This window comes from Cetorhinus maximus, chromosome 13 (assembly GCF_964194155.1).
Source record: "Cetorhinus maximus chromosome 13, sCetMax3.hap1.1, whole genome shotgun sequence".
NCBI lineage: Eukaryota > Metazoa > Chordata > Chondrichthyes > Lamniformes > Cetorhinidae > Cetorhinus > Cetorhinus maximus.
The window spans coordinates 36,186,300-36,203,964 of record NC_135891.1 but is presented as its reverse complement, the minus strand read 5'-3'; the positions used below and the strand labels follow the sequence as shown (position 1 = coordinate 36,203,964).

At 38.8% G+C, this 17,665-nt stretch overlaps 1 protein-coding gene across 2 annotated transcripts; it reads right to left on the bottom strand.

Moving 5' to 3' along the window:
* Positions 1-406: 406 nt before the first annotated feature.
* LOC144689179 (thyrotropin-releasing hormone receptor-like) lies at positions 407-13,106 on the bottom strand. Of its 2 annotated transcripts, XM_078556299.1 has the most exons (3): positions 12,971-13,106; positions 11,425-12,279; positions 407-2,427 (listed from the first exon to the last, which is right to left on the bottom strand). In XM_078556299.1, exons 2-3 carry the CDS (start codon positions 12,220-12,222, stop codon positions 2,014-2,016), a joined length of 1,212 nt encoding a protein of 403 aa, XP_078412425.1. In that variant the 5' UTR covers positions 12,223-12,279; positions 12,971-13,106; the 3' UTR covers positions 407-2,013. The 2 variants fall into 2 exon arrangements, with proteins under 2 accessions (XP_078412425.1, XP_078412426.1); XM_078556300.1 differs by lacking the exon at positions 12,971-13,106 and having other exon boundaries at positions 11,425-12,762.
* Between the last annotated feature and the right edge of the window lie 4,559 nt (positions 13,107-17,665).

Below are 17,665 nucleotides of genomic sequence, written 5' to 3'. Positions count from 1 at the left end.
ATAAGGTTGGACGGGCAGCGAAAAATTGCTTTCAATTAACACTTTAATGGCCTTAATAGGGCTATTAATTGTCGGCGGGTGCGCTGCCAACTCCCGCACGTGCCTGCTGACCGATATATCACGCAAGTACGCGATGATGTCAGGGCGCTCGCCCGACATCATCGCACGTCATTTTATACTTGAGCGGGTCGGGGACGCGCCCGCCTGCTCAGTGAAAAATTCAGCCCCAAGGGATAAAGGGGAAATGGCGACATATAGAAGATCAGCCATGAACTAGTTAAATGGTGGAGTAAACTAAAATGACAATAACAATTGAAAAGATTCTTAACTGAAAGCTGATAGGTGAGAAAATAAGGAACGTAGTGACAATGGGCTTTAACAAAAGACAAAATTCGATAGTGCCAAATTTTCTGATATCAATCAGAGACATGAGCATTGTATTTATCACTTTAATGGGCAAATACTTAAGTACAAGAACATTCACAGAACATTACATACAGCCTTATAACTTTACAATTCATACATATACAACAACTTATCATTTGATTTGTACTATATATAAATAAAAGATCACAAATCTGTTCCAGTGGAAATATGTTCTATTGAAATATACATTAAATCAGCATACTTTACAAATAAACTTATCTAAGACTCCCAAACTACAATTTCTGGTTTACACTGACAGCATAAATAATTGCAGACATGTCTATGAAGCTTGTTAATTGGCATTCTAGCCTCAACCAAATTCACAGAAACTACTTAAAAGCTGTAGGAGTATTTTGTTGTGATTCACTAGCATTTTAAACACAATTGCATACTATGCACAGTGCTGACAAAGGAATGACAATAATTAATAACAAGTTCAATAAATTAACTTATAGTATGTTTACTTAATATTAACAGTCACAGAAAGTGCATTGTGATATTCTCTCAAAGTCCTAGTCCTAATAAATATGCAGAGCTGCAACATTTGCTTGAGGACATTTCTATATAAACATTAGCAAATTACACACATCAGCATAATTCTTTTAAAAACCCACAACAGAAAGTCATTTTGTGAATTACCGGGATTGAACTTCGAAGTCTGGGTGCAATAGAAAAAATGTTAAACCAATATATTTGATCACTTCTGCATTTTTGTACTGTTGCATGCACTTTTATTTTAATTTAATTAATGTAAAGTTCTTGGCTTATGTTGAGCAAAAAATGTAACTATTGAAAAATACCGTCATTTATTAATCATTTAGTCACACAAAGAAATGGCACTTTATTTTCTTTATGATTGTCATAAAGCTACCAGAAATCAGGATCCAAAAATGTTTCAGAAATTATCTGTCTATTTATTTCAGGTGATCTACCCTGGAATTACCCAGTTTTAACATTTCTGTTATCACTCAGAGAAGATACATAGTAATATAGCTATTGCGGTGTTATATTTGTCCCTGTAAGAGCAGCTCCTGCTCTCCAATACAAATATTTAAAATGGCAGAGCTTCAGGAGATTTCTGGACATTTTCTTGTTCTTAATCCAATGATGTGGTAAATCAATATGTTCTGGTAATAAGGAGCTGAATCCTTATATCAGAATTGCTAAGATAATATACATGTTTCAGAGATTCGACTGCTAACAAACTGTGTGCAGGTAAAGAGTACTGAAAATGTCCTATGTTATTGTTAGTTCAAGTGTAAACTCAAGTAGTGATTAAATCAAGTTTACAATTTTGCTACAAATTATCTTTCGCACTCATCCAGCTAATTTACTTTAATGACAGCTTTAATTTCCAGACATAAAATCACAGTTTTTATTTATTATAATTTAAAACATAGGTGGTGCCTGAAATTGAAAAACATAACTCTCTGAAAAAACCTTCAATGTGTTTTACTTTAAAACTGTCAAGGAATTATAATTTTTTATAGTGCATAAGCAATAGGGAATAATGGATCAGAAACCATACGCTAGGCAAATAGGTATTTAACTTTCTCTTACAAGTTTTATAAGATGCTCACTACTGCTTCAGGCAACACTAAACGTATTAGTATCACAACAGGTATTATCAAAATTTAACTTCTTGTTAGAAATTGGGTAGCCATTAATATCCTCTTGCTCTGTTAGATCATGATCAGGACTTTCATGTGACATATCTTTCATTACACTGTAGTAAACAGGCACGTTATAGGCAGAAGGTTTCTCTGCCCGTGTCTGTTTGCATTTGCAAAGTTTTTTGAAGGCAGCACGAAATTTCTGAGACATTAGATTGTAAATGACAGGGTTGATGGCGCTGTTCAGGTAAATGCTCATCCTGCAGAACAATAGAAACCAGGTGTTCAAGTAGGGTGTATTCATGAAAGAGTTGACAACCACCAAGGTTCTGTAGGGCATCCAGAGAAGGGCAAAAAGGATAACCACCACTGCCAACATTTTAGTGACCTGGAGAGCAATGCATAAAAAAACAGAAAAGATTATCAAATGGGTTAAAATATTAATTCTTGAATCGATAAACTGATTTTTCTGAGGATTCTCTGGTAAATCATCACCCAGAAAGATACAGCTTTCTACAGACAAGAAACTATTTTTATTGGACGGTCACTTTTCCTCCCTTCCAAGAAAAAAAATGAAAAAATAATTTGGGTCTTACATGTACAATGAACAATGCAAACAATGCTTATTTTAATAATTTGCATTGTTAATGTGCATGCAGAGCAAGAGAAAATAAAGGAAGAATGTTCATTTGTTTAGCAGCTTTCAAACTTTCAGCATGTTTCAAAGTGTTTCACTGTTACTGTTATATTGTAGGCAAACATGACAGTCAGTTTGTGCACAGATGATCCCACAGGCAGTAATGAGATGAGTGACCAGTCACTGTTTTTGTTCTGTTGGTTGATGTCTGAATTTTGGTCAGTTCACTGGGAGAACTCCCTGCTCTTCTACAAAAATAGTGTTATGGTAATTTCTATGCCCAACTGAACAGACAAACAGAGCCTTAGTTTAATGTCTCATATGAAAGATAATTCCTCCAATTGCAGTGGTACCTCAATGTAAACTTGGTGAAGTGCTCAGGTGAGAATTCAATCCACAATCTTATGACTCAGAGGCAATAATGCTTCTAGTGAGTGAATCTGGCACTGAGGATAATAAACAACCTGCTACAAGCCTAATATAGTTTTTCATAATAGCTCAGGACCATACCCTTATTGTCTATAAATCATTTGGGAAGACTGAGCAGTGCTTTTTGTGCGTGTTGTGTTGTGTGTGTGTGTGTGTGTGTTGTGTTCTGTGAGTTGTGTTCTGTGCGTTTGTGTGTGTGTAGCATACAGAGAAAGGACAGCTACTTATTATCAGGGGTCTGTATAGGTCAGGAGTCAGGATTATATTTAACCATGTACAAGTCAGAAACATTTGCAATCCATGATAACACAAAGAAAAATTATTTCCTAACTGTTGATTCCCATAGGGAAAAAGAGGAGATTAATGACTAGAAATAAGAGAGAAAAGAACCAATATTCTACACTGAGTCAGTTATACTTGCTGTAAGTTAAATGAAGCAGGGAACTATTTAGAAAGAGAAAACCAAATGTTTCTAAACCCCAAAACCATAAAATTAATGACTGGATAAAAACAGATAGGCGTAACTGAAATATCAACACCAGGAATGGTAATATTGCAACATACATAACAATCAAAGTAAGATAGAAAGAATTCACTTTTATACAACATCTTTGCCAACCTCAGAATGTCTCAAAGTGCTTTACAGCCAAGGAAGCACTTTTGAAGTCTAGTTGCTGTTGTAATATAGGAACTGTGGCAGGCAATTTGTGTACAACAAAGTCCCACAAACAGCAAAGAGATAATGACCAGATAATCTAATTTAGCAATGTTGTTTGAAGGATAAACATTGACCAGGCCACTGGAAAGGGCTCCCAAGCTTTTCTTCAAAATAATGCCATGGAATCTTTTATGTGCACCTGACTGGGCAGATAGATCCTCAGTTTAACATTTCATCGAAAAGGCAGCAGCTCTAACACAGCAACACTTCCTCAGTATTGCACTGGAGTGCCAGTCTAGAATTTTGTGCTCACGTCTCTGGAGTGGGACAAACACACAATCTTCTGACGTAGAAGCAAGAGTACTACCCACTGCGCCAAGGTTGACATTCTGAGTAATTAGGATGTGGAATGTTTGCGTAGTCTGTAAACTACAGCAGGTTCAGTAGTTTTGCAACAAATAAATAACACAATATGAACAACGTCTAGTTTTTTCAGAAAATCAGTAATTCCGATTTTGGATACTTGAATCATAGGCTATATAATCCAGAATTAGTCATCAGGGTATGAAGAACTAAATGGAAAGAATAGAACAGTGTGAGATTTATGGTTATTGTCAACTTGAATGAGCCAAAAAGATTTACATTTTCACTGACATGAAAACAATGATGGAATAAAAAAGCTTGATTCAACAAAATGGCAGCAGGTTCTTCTACTGTGGTTGATGAAATTCTCCTTATTTTTCCTGCCTGTTTTATCAATGATTTGATAGTGGTGGTGGATAAGTTGGAAATTTGTCTTGGGTGAATGCAACCTCACCATCAACAGCAAAGAAAATTGGGTGCAGTGTAAAACAGATTAATAATTTGCTAGCTTCCATTTAACACTACAGTCCAAGATGAATTACCACCCTGTCTCTTGTTACTGCAAAATATTGCACTATTAATCATTGCATTTTAAATGATCTACAACAGTTAACTAACTGAGGTATTTAGATTGGTGTGAACTTTTTAAATTAATTAAGTCCTGAAAGAAGGAAAACCTATTAGTATACAATTTTCTTATTATACTTGCTTTATAAATGATTCACTAAATATAACTGGATATAGAGTGCTTATAAAGCAATTTTATAAAGGCTGTTTCGAGCACATAGCCATTATCAAACACTTAAAAAGATCTCCGGCATTATCATATTTAATTAACCTAACATTAATATTTATCAAGTTATTTGAAAGCTTGTTTTGTAATTATATTTTTATTGTATAATTGATTTGAGCATCTATTCTGAGTAATCTGAAAAAATGTCATTGTTATATTTCATTTTTGCCCAAATTAAACACAGGCAATAAACTGAATTAAGCTATACAATTGATATTGTAGCATAAAATTACAATGTATCACATAAAATACTTATATAAATGACTTACTGCTGTTTTCCTCTTGTGCATTTATAACAAACCATGGCAAATCACTGATAGAGATAGGTTTATCATCCCTGCTGAACCGTTCTTCAAAATATTGAGAGATTATTGAGATGCACATTTTTACTTGAAATAAACTTGGATCACATATATTTTAAAGAATGATTATTTTCCTTGGATACTAATGGAGATAAAAGTGAAACCCATAATCTCCTCTGTTCTAATGAAAAAATCCCCAAATTTTACGATTTTTTTTGTATTTGCTCATACTGGGCATCATCTTAGTGAGCCAGTGCTCTACCATTTATATTGCCTCAACATCTTTTCTATAGTATGGAGCCCAAAATTACTACAGGAATCCACCTTTGCTCTTACTAAGGTTTTATACAGATTCACTATGACACCTTTACTTTTATATCCCATAGATCTTGCCACAGAACCCAGTGTTCCAAGAGTTTTTTCCCCTACCTTATGCACATGAGATGCTGCTTTCAAGGTCTTGTGTGCTTGAATCATCCATTCTCTCTGCTGTTCCACTCCATCCAGTATAATTCATTTTGTTTACGGAAGTGTACCACCTGACATTTATTGGTATTGAATTCCATCTGCTATATTTTTTGCCTATTCTGCCAACTTTACAATATCCCATTCCAACTTCCTTTGGTCCTCAACATTACTTATAATGCCCTTTGTGTTAGTATCATCTGCAAATGCATACAATAATCCCTCTAGCCCTTTTATCAATGATTTGAAGAGGAGCAAACTATCATGCAAGCTTAGTTTGAGGAAATGATTATGTGGTGTAATTTGACTGGGTAGATTTTTTTTAATGTAATGTGATTTGGAAGCAATTTAGTGACGGCAGGGATAAAGAAATTTTGTAGTATAGGGAGTGGAAAGTAGGACATAACCAATTAGAAAGCAAAGTAGGAAAGAAAGAAAGCAAATATTGGACTACAAAATACTACATTCACAATACTTATGATGGACAATATATGAGACAAAAAATTTCATTAGATACATATATGTATGCATCTTAGTACATTCATTTTCTGAGTGCAGTAGACAATATTGTGTGAGGTTTTACTTAATTTGACATTTCCTTACACTTTTAATATTGTATGAAGTTTTACTTGTTGTGATATTTCCTTAGACCTTAATATTAGTCAGGATAAGCTTTTAAACATATTTATCAGATATATATTTTCAAGTGATAATCATTCCCATATTAAGTAGAGTGGAACCTTGTTTATAGAGGAGAACCCTTCTAAGTGAAAATTACAAATAATGGAGAGTTCCCAAATTTTAGTCTTACCACTTTGGAACTTTGATATCACAGGTAGAGGAATAAACATATGCAGTATTTCTAGCATAATGGTTTTAATCATTCTGTGATACCAATTGATGCCATACAGGAGTCTGTAGGCGGGAATTAATGCCCCAACCTCTCCTGGAGGTGAGTTTGGAGATGGGGAGGTACATTTAATCGGGTGAGAGGGTAAAGGGTGTGGATCCCGCCATCTTCCCGCCTCCACCTGATTAAGTCTGGGACCAGGAAGGCTTATGGACGGCCAGTTTGGGCCCTTAAGTAGGCAATTAATGCCTATTTAAGGGGCTCATCCCACTGTTGCTGGTAATTTGCTCAGTGCCTAATCAAGTTATCTGGCACCGGGAAGGCAGGGCCCGCTGAATGCAATTCCCAGTCTTTTCCTCCAAACCCCCTCCCATGACCCCCACCCCACCACAGCTAACCCATCCTCACTCACTTTTGGCCTGGGGTCCCTCATCCACCCTGGGCCTCTGGAGCGGGTATTACTGGTAGCAGCCCCTGCTCCCAGTTGCATTGATGGTAATGGAGGGCTGCTAGCCTCAGATTGGGGAGCAGCTCACAGTGGGGGTAGTTGGGGGGAAAGGGGGGGTGGTGATGCAGGATGCCTGCTCCTAGGGTCTTTAATCCTGGACAAGGCATGACACTGACCACTTAGGTGCCTGATGGGCACTTAATACTTGAGTGCTTTCCACAATGGAGACAGTGCAGTGCTCCTGCTGGTTTCCAGTCAATGGGTGAGATCCCCATCACAAACATTAAATTCCTCCCTGTGATACTGATTCATGTCATAGAAGATATTGGTGTAAGTTGTACGATGAAGAAAGGTCTCAAACAAATCTTAACTCCACACAAATTGTGATAGATAATTGGAAAGTTAGTTATTGGAGTGCAGATTTTGTTGGTTCCACACATCTCGGCATTAATACTTTTTGTTATTGACTATGAATTTGATGCTATAAGGTAGTGAATAATCTGTTGTACGTAGCTTCTTTAGATTAATGTTAGTGATTGACACATTGTGGCTCATTGGAATCCATCTCTCTTCCTCGCAACTGTCTGAGGCAGAACTAGATTGTTCGTAACCTTGGTGTCACATTCAATTCCAAAATGAGCTTCCATATTCTTATCCAAGCCATCACACCTGATCGCCTATTCCTGCCTTTGCAATGTTACCTGGTTCTGCCCGTCTCAGCTCATCTGTTGCTTAAATATTCATCAATACTTTTGTTACCTCAGATTTGACTATCCAATGCAGCCCTGGCTAGCCTCTCACACCCCACCCTTCGTAAATTGGAGGTCATCCAAAGCTCTGCATCTCATATCCTTAAACACACCACATCCCACTCACCCAACACTCCTGTGTTCACTGATCTACACTGGCTCCCAATCAAGCAATGCCTAAATTTTAAAATTCTCATCCATTTTCAAATCCTCCATGCCTTACTGCTCCCTATTTTTGTAATTTCCTTCAGCTCGACAACCCTCCAAGTTATCTGAGCTCCTCTAGTTCTGTTTTCTTAAGCATCCCTGATTTTAATTGCTCCAAAAGTAGTGGCCATGATTTCAGCTGTTAAGACCCTAAGTAAGGGGTCAGCAACCTTTTTTTACCTGACGATCCTTTCTAAAAAAACTGCCTAAAATGAAACTATTGGGAGCCACAAGATGAGAATTCATCATTTCTAAACCATATTCATGGCAAATTGCCAAGTGTCCCTGGTAGAATACATGATTTGTCTATATCACAAATAAAATACATACACTGATTGCTGTATCATTAGAAAAAAAAATTAAAATAGACCTATCACATTTTTTTGACATTGTGTGCATCTTTTAAAATATTTTTTCTTCATATTTCCAATACATGCATGTTCAGTTTTTGTGTGTCTATTTGCATATTAATTAATGGAGAAAAACAGCATATTTCCACTTTGAATATAAAAGCCATTAGAAATGTACATATAAAACTGAAAAAAAATGCTTTTTGTCTTTGTGTTTTTATAACAAATCTTGTTGTAAATGGGTTATTTTATTATAATTTTGTCAGTAAAGTCATCTTCGAAACAAATTTTAACTTAAAGTACATAGAATTTGGACAGTCTTTGCAGCTATTGATTCTTGTGATCAGAAAAGAGATTCTAATGGCACATTCAGAATAATTTATCATCTCAGCTATATAAGAAACAACAATGGTCACAACCATAAAACCTGTTCCTCAAACCAAAGGTATTATCTTTCGCTATGATGTAACTATACCACTTGAACAAGTTTATTTAGAGCACAATGATGTCATTTGTTAACGTAATCATTTGAAACCATAAAGTGCAGAATAATGATTGAACTTTTATCCCCCATTATTAAAGTATGGCTCTTACTTCATTTAACATAATTTTTTAGGCTTTTTTATGACAATTCAATCCAACTGGAAAAGGTTGGAAGCCCCGTGTGAGATGATAAAGAGCCGTAAGCAGCTTCAGAGCCACAGGTTGCTGACCTCTGTCCTAAACTCTGGAATTACCTCCCTAAATCTCTGCACAGGCAGATCAAAAAGAGTCAGCATGAATTTGTGGAGGATAGGTTTAGTCTGACTAGTTGACATTTTTTGTAGAAGTCATGAACTTGGCGAGTGCGAAGAATCTGTGGATATTGTATATATTACTTTCCAGAAGGTTGTAAGATAAAAGTTGGTAATCGATTCAGAGATAGGAGACAAAATCAGAAAAAAAGGCAACATTCTCTGATTGTTGAGTTGTGACAAGCAGTGTTCCCCATAGATCTGTTCTGGGCTCTCAGCTTTCCACCAAATATATCAATGTCTTGGATGGAGAAATAGAGAGTTGTATATCCATGTTTGCATTTGACATTAAATTAAGAAAACAATAAGTTGTGAAGATGGGAGAAGAAATTTGGAAAATGATGTGTACAGGCTGAGGGAATGAATAAAACTGTAGTCAACGAAATTCAATGTGACAATACATTTTGGATCTGTAGAAGAAATATTGGAATATATTCTTAATGGCAATAATCTAACAGCTGCGGAGGAGCAAAGGGATTTCAATGTTCAAATAGACAAATCTCTAAAAGCTAGTGCACATGTACAATGACAATGGATTAAGATGGTGGAATGTTGGTTTTTATTTTGAAGGTAGGGGGAGGATGTACAAAAACCAACATGGTTTATGCATCAGAAAATAATGCCTCACCATTAAAAGAATGTGGCAGACTTAAAATGTCAATTTCAACTGGAAATCTTGTTGATAATCAGTCAACAAAACTTGAAGCACTGAATAATGGAAGATTTTTAAAAATATTTTCTGTTTCCTTGCTCTTCTGATAGTCTTATCACCTTCCTTGGGCACCAGTCCATGGGCACTGCATGGCCATCAATATCTTGACCAAATAATCATTGTTCATGTGTGAACATTGACAAGGAATGGCTGCAAACTATTTGCTTGCAGAGGGCATCACATTCTTACCTGATGCTCATATGTAACTTCCAACAGTGGTCACTAAACACTAATCAGGAGCAGGGCACAACGACTTCTATGTTCCCTCACCATTGGGCGTTAAGGCCAATTGTAGCTTGCCTTACTGCCTGAAATAGGATAACTTAGCATGGATCTCGGATCAAATGTGAAATCTTCCTGATCATTATGACTCAGCTACTCAGAATATAGACAATCAAGGGTACTTGGCTGAAAGGATTTCTAAATGGCATTAAGTATGTAAATTAAAAAAAAACCAAATGAATTACTGTAAGTAAATCTGCATTGACAAATGTATTGCTTTTGTAGCAATGAAACCAAAAAGTTGCGTACATAGTAATATGCCAAGTAATATTGAAGCAATCTGTGTACATTATAAATCTTTCAATATGATCCTAAATATCTATTCATTTGCTGATATTCTTGAGACAACTTTCTACTTCCTATTATTTGATTCAGAAATCCTGTTACTTGGATACTGCAACATACTACATACTTCTTGTTGCTGTTAAATGTTTCACTTCACAGAACTAGGCGAATGGTAGTATAACAGTGAGTAAGCTGGTATGGAGAGGTAAGGAGAGCGTGTCACTTCAACTCAACATTACTTTAGAGAGGCCTCATATTGCCACCTACTGTAATTCTGTTTTCCAGCATTTCAAATTGTAAATATAAACTTGCACTGTGCAGAAACGAAAGGTAAGAGTACTGAAGAGAGGTGTGTCTTTGTGTATTTTCAGGTATGCAACAATATCTATTGGAAAAATGAATGTTTCATCAGAAAAAAGTGTACAAGAATTGGCAAAAAAAATCAAATGGTCACTGTAATGTTTAGCTGTCCATTTTAGAATCGATATACTTCTATTGCAGGAAACAACCCTGCCTTATTGTATGAAATAAAAACGGAAAATGCTGGAAATACTCAGGTCTGACAGCATCCGTGCAGAGAGGAACAGAGTTAACGTTTAGGTTCAAGATCAGAGCTGTATTTCCAGCATTTTCTGATCTTGACCTGAAAAGTTAAATCTGTTCTTGAATCTGCACAGAAGTTGCCAGACCTACTGAGTATTTCCAGCATTGTCAGTTTTTTTTACATTTCAGATTTCCAGCATCTGCAGTATTTTGCTTCTGCCATACTTTGAATGATTTCCAGAACATGTTTGCCTGCCTACCGACGCTCTAGTAGTTTATTAGTTGTGCGGGACCCGCAATTTGCGGGAGTGCTGTTTATTCAAACCTCTTTTGTCACCCAGTGATTAACTCCACAATTCTCAAATACTGTATCTTTCTGAGATCCGCAGGCATAACATATCTGCAAATGCACGAAGTCGAATGTCTGGCACCGAACAATGAAAGACAATGAAAGAAGTATAGCAGGCCAGTGACAAGAAATGACAATTCATTGAGCGGTTTTAAATCGGGATCGTTACCTGCTTTCTTGAAGATTGCGCGCCCTTGTTGCGGCGACAGGACATCTTGGAGGCATTAGTGCGTCCCTTGTGAATGGAGTTATTGGCTGTATCCTGCGGTGTGCTGGGGATCGGATTCAGGAACAATATCCGAGCAATGAGCCCATACAGAACTGTGGCCACGAATAAAGGAATCACGTAGAATATAGTGAAGTCCAGAAAGTAAATGGGCAAGTAATGATTTCTGGACACTTTATAGTCACAAACCACCTGGATGCCATTAACGTGTTGGATCTGCTTGATGTCCAGTAAAAAGAACCACATTACACAGTACACAGATGTGAAGGCCCATACAAATGCGATTATTTTCTTGGCTCTGGACACGGTGCAGATAAACTGAGCCTTGATGGGGTGGCAAATTGCAATGTAACGCTCGATGGTAAACGCGGTGATGGAACACGAGGACGCGTTGATGCCCAGGTATTGCAGATATGTGATGAAAAGGCAGCCAACGTATCCATAAACCCAGGAGGCGGCCACGCTCTCTGTGATATTGGGCAGACCCGCCGCCAAAAGGACAATCAGGTCTGCGATAGCCAGGCTCACCAGGTAGCAGTTGGTGGGAGTTCTCATGTGCTTGGTCTTAAGCACCACCAGCACAACCATGACGTTTCCTGCTATCCCCACTCCACAGATCAACAGGGCTAGAAGTATAGTGACTACCTGATACTCGAGAGGATTCTGAGGCATCCTCTTCATTTCTTCAGTCTGGTTCATTGAATTGTTTAATAACTCGATCACACTTGTGATGTTCTCCATGCTCACCGTCTTGTGCTGAGATTCGTTAGGTTTGAGGATTCATTGCGCTACTGAACCCTACGTTTAAAAAAAATAACAGCAACAGCCTAACTTAATGAAGAATATAAGGCAATTTGAATCAACTTTTCAACAACAAAAAAATTCTTGAGCTGAAAGTTTTTCCCTAAATGTTGACGAACTGTTATTTGTTACTGAAGCTTCCCTTGTGCGGCTTTATTCGCTGCAGACTGTTCCCATTTTGTTTCGCAGCGTTCAACACATGATTTTTGAGACAAAATCGAAGGAAAGCGTATGGAACTGAGCAGCTGGATCCCAATGTTGTCTCTTTAACAAATTCCCGGTCCGAGGGGCATTTCAGGAAGAAATGTCCTTTACCACAAAGTCCCCATTAACCATTACCAACTAGTTCCTTTCTGGGAAAAGACACTGTTGTGTCAAGTTACTTTGTTACAAGCTTGAATTCATTTGTTCAGACCTTCCCTATTTTCAGAATATGCAGCACTAATTCATATACATCTTCCGGCTTTTAATCTAGATTCTTTTTCCAATAAGTGGAGAAATATTGTTCAATTCTGATTATTTCTCTACTTTCTAACGTGTGCGAAGATCAGCGCCCCCCATATTATTAGTGAACTAATAATCAGTAACAAATGAAAGGAATTACTAAGTTGCACTTTAAACGATTTTAAATGTGTTATTAATGTCAAAAATAGGCAGAATAGTGATTTCCATTGAAAGTATCACTTACTTCGTGAGAAGCCAATATTCATCTGCTGTCTCACTCAGTTTTCTTGGTAGTCAAGTGTGGTTTCCGATGCCCGTGTTGAACTAAAGTGACAAGACACTGTCATCTCTGCTTAGCTACCGTCTGAATGCCGGCTGGAGAGTGACGAGCTGTCCAAAGAGCAGCAACAGCGACTGAGGAGCGCAGGCGCCTGCAACTCCAGGTCCTAAAGCCTCCCGACTTCCCACACCACACAATTACCATTTTCAATAACAAAACCTTCTTTGCCCCGCAGAAGGCCTACTGAGTATTACTCACTGGATACCGCCGAGGAATTAATACATTTTAGGTTTGCTAGAGCTCAGTTAGGAAATTGTTGATAATTTCCATAGCTAGGAAAAAATGGAGGGGAACATAAGACAAAAAGCCAAGCAGCTGAACATGTCAGGTGCTGAGGGAGAAAGTTTCATGCTTGTGGGTAGAACAGCAGATAATTACTCAACGTTAATATTTCTTCGAAATCAAATGATTTTAATCACTGAGTTTGCCTAGCACAATGAACCTGATAAACTGAGGAAGGCATGGAGACCGAAAAGAGGCAGTGAAGCCAATGTGGAAATTAGGCCATATAGTTTCCAGTCAGTTAGTAAAGAGGCAATGGCCCAGTCCTTCCAGTCTCCAGATCGCTGGAGACCAGACGTACCAAAGATAAGCTTTGGGATCGCTCAAAAGTCCCGATACACCGACTCCATGAGAATTGCCCAGGAAGTTTGAACTTCTGATGAGCAATTCCCTTACTCTCTGGGACCCTCTGAAAATGTCTCCGACTCTGAGTTAAATTCGGAGACTTTGGACAGTTCCAACTTACTTACCTGTTTCGTTACCCAGGAAATGTTGAACAGAAGAATCCTAGCCAACTGCTGGGCAGCTGTAAAACTGATGCTTTTGATTCCCCCCTCAATCCTCCCCCCCCTCCCACCGCCCCCCCCCCCCCCCACCTCCACCCCCCAACAGTCTCTAGACTCCACCCAATCTGACTTATCTAGCTCCCATCTGGGCCCCAGCTCGTTTCTGACCACCTTTTTTTATTCTTTCATGGGACATGGGCGCTCTTGGCTCAGCCAGCATTTTTATTGTCCATCCCTAATTGCCCTTGAGAAGGTGTTAGAGAGATGCCTTCTTGAACTGCTGCAGTCCATGTGGTTAAGGCATGCCCATAAGGAGGGAGTTCCAGGATTTTGACCCAACGATAGTGAAGAAATGGCGATATAGTTCCAATTCAGGATGGTGTGTGTCTTGGAGGGGAACTTACAGGGGTGTTCCCATGCTTCTGCTGTCGTTGTGCTTCCAGGTGGCAGTGCCCATGGGTTTGAAAGGCACTGGCAAAGGATCCTTGAGTTGCTGTAGTGCATCGTATAGATGGTACACACTGCTGCCACTGTGCATTGGTGGCAGAGGGAGTGAATGTTGAAGGTGGTGGATGGGTTGTCAATCAAGCGGGCTGACTTGTCCTGGATGATGTCAAGCTTCTTGAGCGTTGCTGGAGTTGCATACATCCAGTCAATCGGAGAGTATTCCATCACACTCTTGACTTGTGTCTTGTACATGGTGGACAGGCTTTGGGGAGTCAGGAGGTGAGTTACTGTCTGCAGAATTCTCAGTCTCTGACCTGCTCTTGTAGCCACAATATTTATATGGCTGGTCCAGTTCAGTTTCTGGTCAATGGTAACCCCCAAGATGTTGATAGTGGGGGAATCAGTAATCGTAATGCCATTGAATGTCAAGGGGAGATGGTTGGAATCTCTCATGCTGGAGATGGCCAATGCGTGGCACTTGTGTGGCCTGAATGTTTCTTACCACTTATCAGCCCTGACTGACCCACAACCTGACCTGACCTGTCACCCAACAACCCCCTGCCCCTGCTAACCCACCTACCCACCCTTCCGCTCTACCAACTCACTCACCCATCCTCTAACATTCACAATGGACCTTCAAACTTACTTAATGGCAGCTGGTGCTTTAAAATATGGGTGTGGCTTCAGTGCGGATTGTCTTTGGTGCTCTCTGCCAGGTGAATTAAATCCACAAGGGAAGCTTGGCCACACTATCACAACAGCTTTGCAATTTTTATTTATTACCAGAAGATGTGCGAACTGAATTCAGAAATAATGAGTCCACTCAGACCTTTAGAGATTTAAAAAATTATTAACAAAAGAAAAGATTTCAAGCACATACATAAGAGTGACACAAAGATGACACAAAGCTGGGTGGGAGGGTGAGCTGTGGGAAGGATGCAAAGATGCTTCAGTGTGATTTGGACAAGCTGAGTGAGTGGGCAAATGCATGGCAGATGAAGTATAATGTGGATAAATGTGAGGTTATCTACTTTGGTAGCAAAAACAGGAAGGCAGATTATTATCTGATTGGCTATAAACTGAGAGAGGGGAATGTGCAATGAGACCTGCGTGTCCTCATACACCAGTCGTTGAAGGTAAGCATGCAGGTGCAGCAGGTCGTAAAGAAGGCAAATGGTATGTTGGCCTTCATAGCGAGAGGATTTGAGAACAGGAGCAGGGATGCAATTATTCAGGGCTTTAGTGAGACCACACCTGGAATATTGTGTGCAGTTTTGGTCTCATTATCTGAAGAAGGATGTTCTTGCTATAGAGGGAGTGCAGCGAACGTTTACCAGATTGATTCCTGGGATGGCGGGACTGACATATGAGGAGAGATTGAGTCGGTTAGGATTATATTCGCTGGAATTCAGAAGAATGAAGGGGAGTCTAATAGAAACCGATAAAATTCTAACAGGACTAGACAGGGTAGATGCAGGAAGGATGTTCCCGATGGTGGGGGAGTCCAGAACCAGGGGTCACAGTCTGAGGATATGGGGTAGACCATTTAGGGCTGAGATGAGGAGAAATTCCTTCACCCAGACAGTGGTGAGCCTGTGGAATTCACTACCACAGAAAGTAGCTGAGGCCAAAACATTGTATGTTTTCAAGAAGAAGTTAGATATAGCACTTCGGGCAAAAGGGATCAAAGGATATGGGGAGAAAGCGGGAGCAGGCTATTGAGTTGGATGATCAGCCATGATCATAATGAATGGCGGAGCAGACTCGACGGGCCGATTGGCCTACTCCTGCTCCTATTTTCTATGTTTCTAAGACTACAATTACTTAATACTATAACAAATCCTAAAATTCCTAATTAACTTGACTCTAAATTACACACCCCATTTAAGGCAACAGTCCAAAATAGATTTTAAATTTAAATAAACAAGCCAGTAAGTTACTGCAGTACCCATTTGATAGTGCAATTCCAGAAACTTGTCTCCAACTTTCGTTACTAGACACAGCAGACTTATGTTCAAATGGCTGTAGGCTTCCCAAAGGCTGTTTCACACATTCCTGTTAGATCTTACATGGTCCCCAGTATAACCTTTCATTCCCCTTTATAGATGTTTCTCTCTCTTTAATATGCAAATTCCATTGTTCCATATGTCTTTGGAACTTTACCTTTCCCATAATATAAAAATCTTTCATGTTGCCAATATTGTCAGTAACCAGGGAAAAATAAACACACTGCTTAGCCTTGCTTATCCGGCTAGTTGTAAACATCCTAACATCCCTTTGAAATCCAAATAACCCATTCACTTATCTAAAAATGCAAATTCCCTTCATACCTTACATGTTAAGACCCCATCCATGTTTACCCATTAGCATCAAGTACATTTCTACACCTAACTTCTTTTGATAATTTCAAGCTTGCAATCTACCTGACTTCAAATGTAATTAAATCACACAGACAGAGCCATCTACACTCACACCCATAAACCTACTTTACTCTAAACCAGAATAATATTATGAAAATTATTATACTTTCATAACAGTAAGCATGGTCAGAAGCTAGTGTAGGGTATTCTTATAACTGTAATTATATTACAATAAAGTTAGAGTGTTTTGCAGCCTGCAGTCTTTGAGAATTTATTGAAACTACTCAAACCCAACAACACAATAATATATGGTGACAGCAGTAAAAAAAAGCTGGCACTTGAAAAAACTTTATCTCTACCAGAGCATTTTGAGACACTCACAGGCCTAAATCAGGCTGAAATGTGGCCAAACTGCTATCGGAGATTCACTCAATTTCATACCACATTGGATCTCACAGCAAAGCCAGGCTGTGAGCAGGTCAGTACACTTTTGTACGCCATGGGCATCTATGTGGATGACATCCTACTTATCATAGGGATCGTTGAGGGTAAAGCCACATTTGAGGTTATTGTTGCAGTGGAGATATATTCCAATCTCCACAAGAACACCATCATGGAATTTGCAAGCTTCAATAAATGCACCCAGAGACACGGGGAAAGCATCAATGCATTTATTAATGATATGCACCAATTAGCAGAAGGCTGTGAGTATGGTTATCTGAAAGATGAGAAATTCACCACAGAATACCTGTCTGCGTAGTGGATGATGTATTTAATTGCAGTCCCAAGATGACTTGATGCTGGCAAAGGCGATTTAATTAGATTGACAAGCCAAGATCAGGAGGCAAAACCAGTCAGTAGTCAGGGAACAGAGAGACAGCCCAAATCCCAAAGTAACAGATACAGTTGAATTCATTGGATATAAAAAAGGGAAAATAGACAGAAAGAGACATGCGCGGCAAGAAAAGCAATTAATGGCTAGAGCCCAGGCTAGCTGTTGCTGG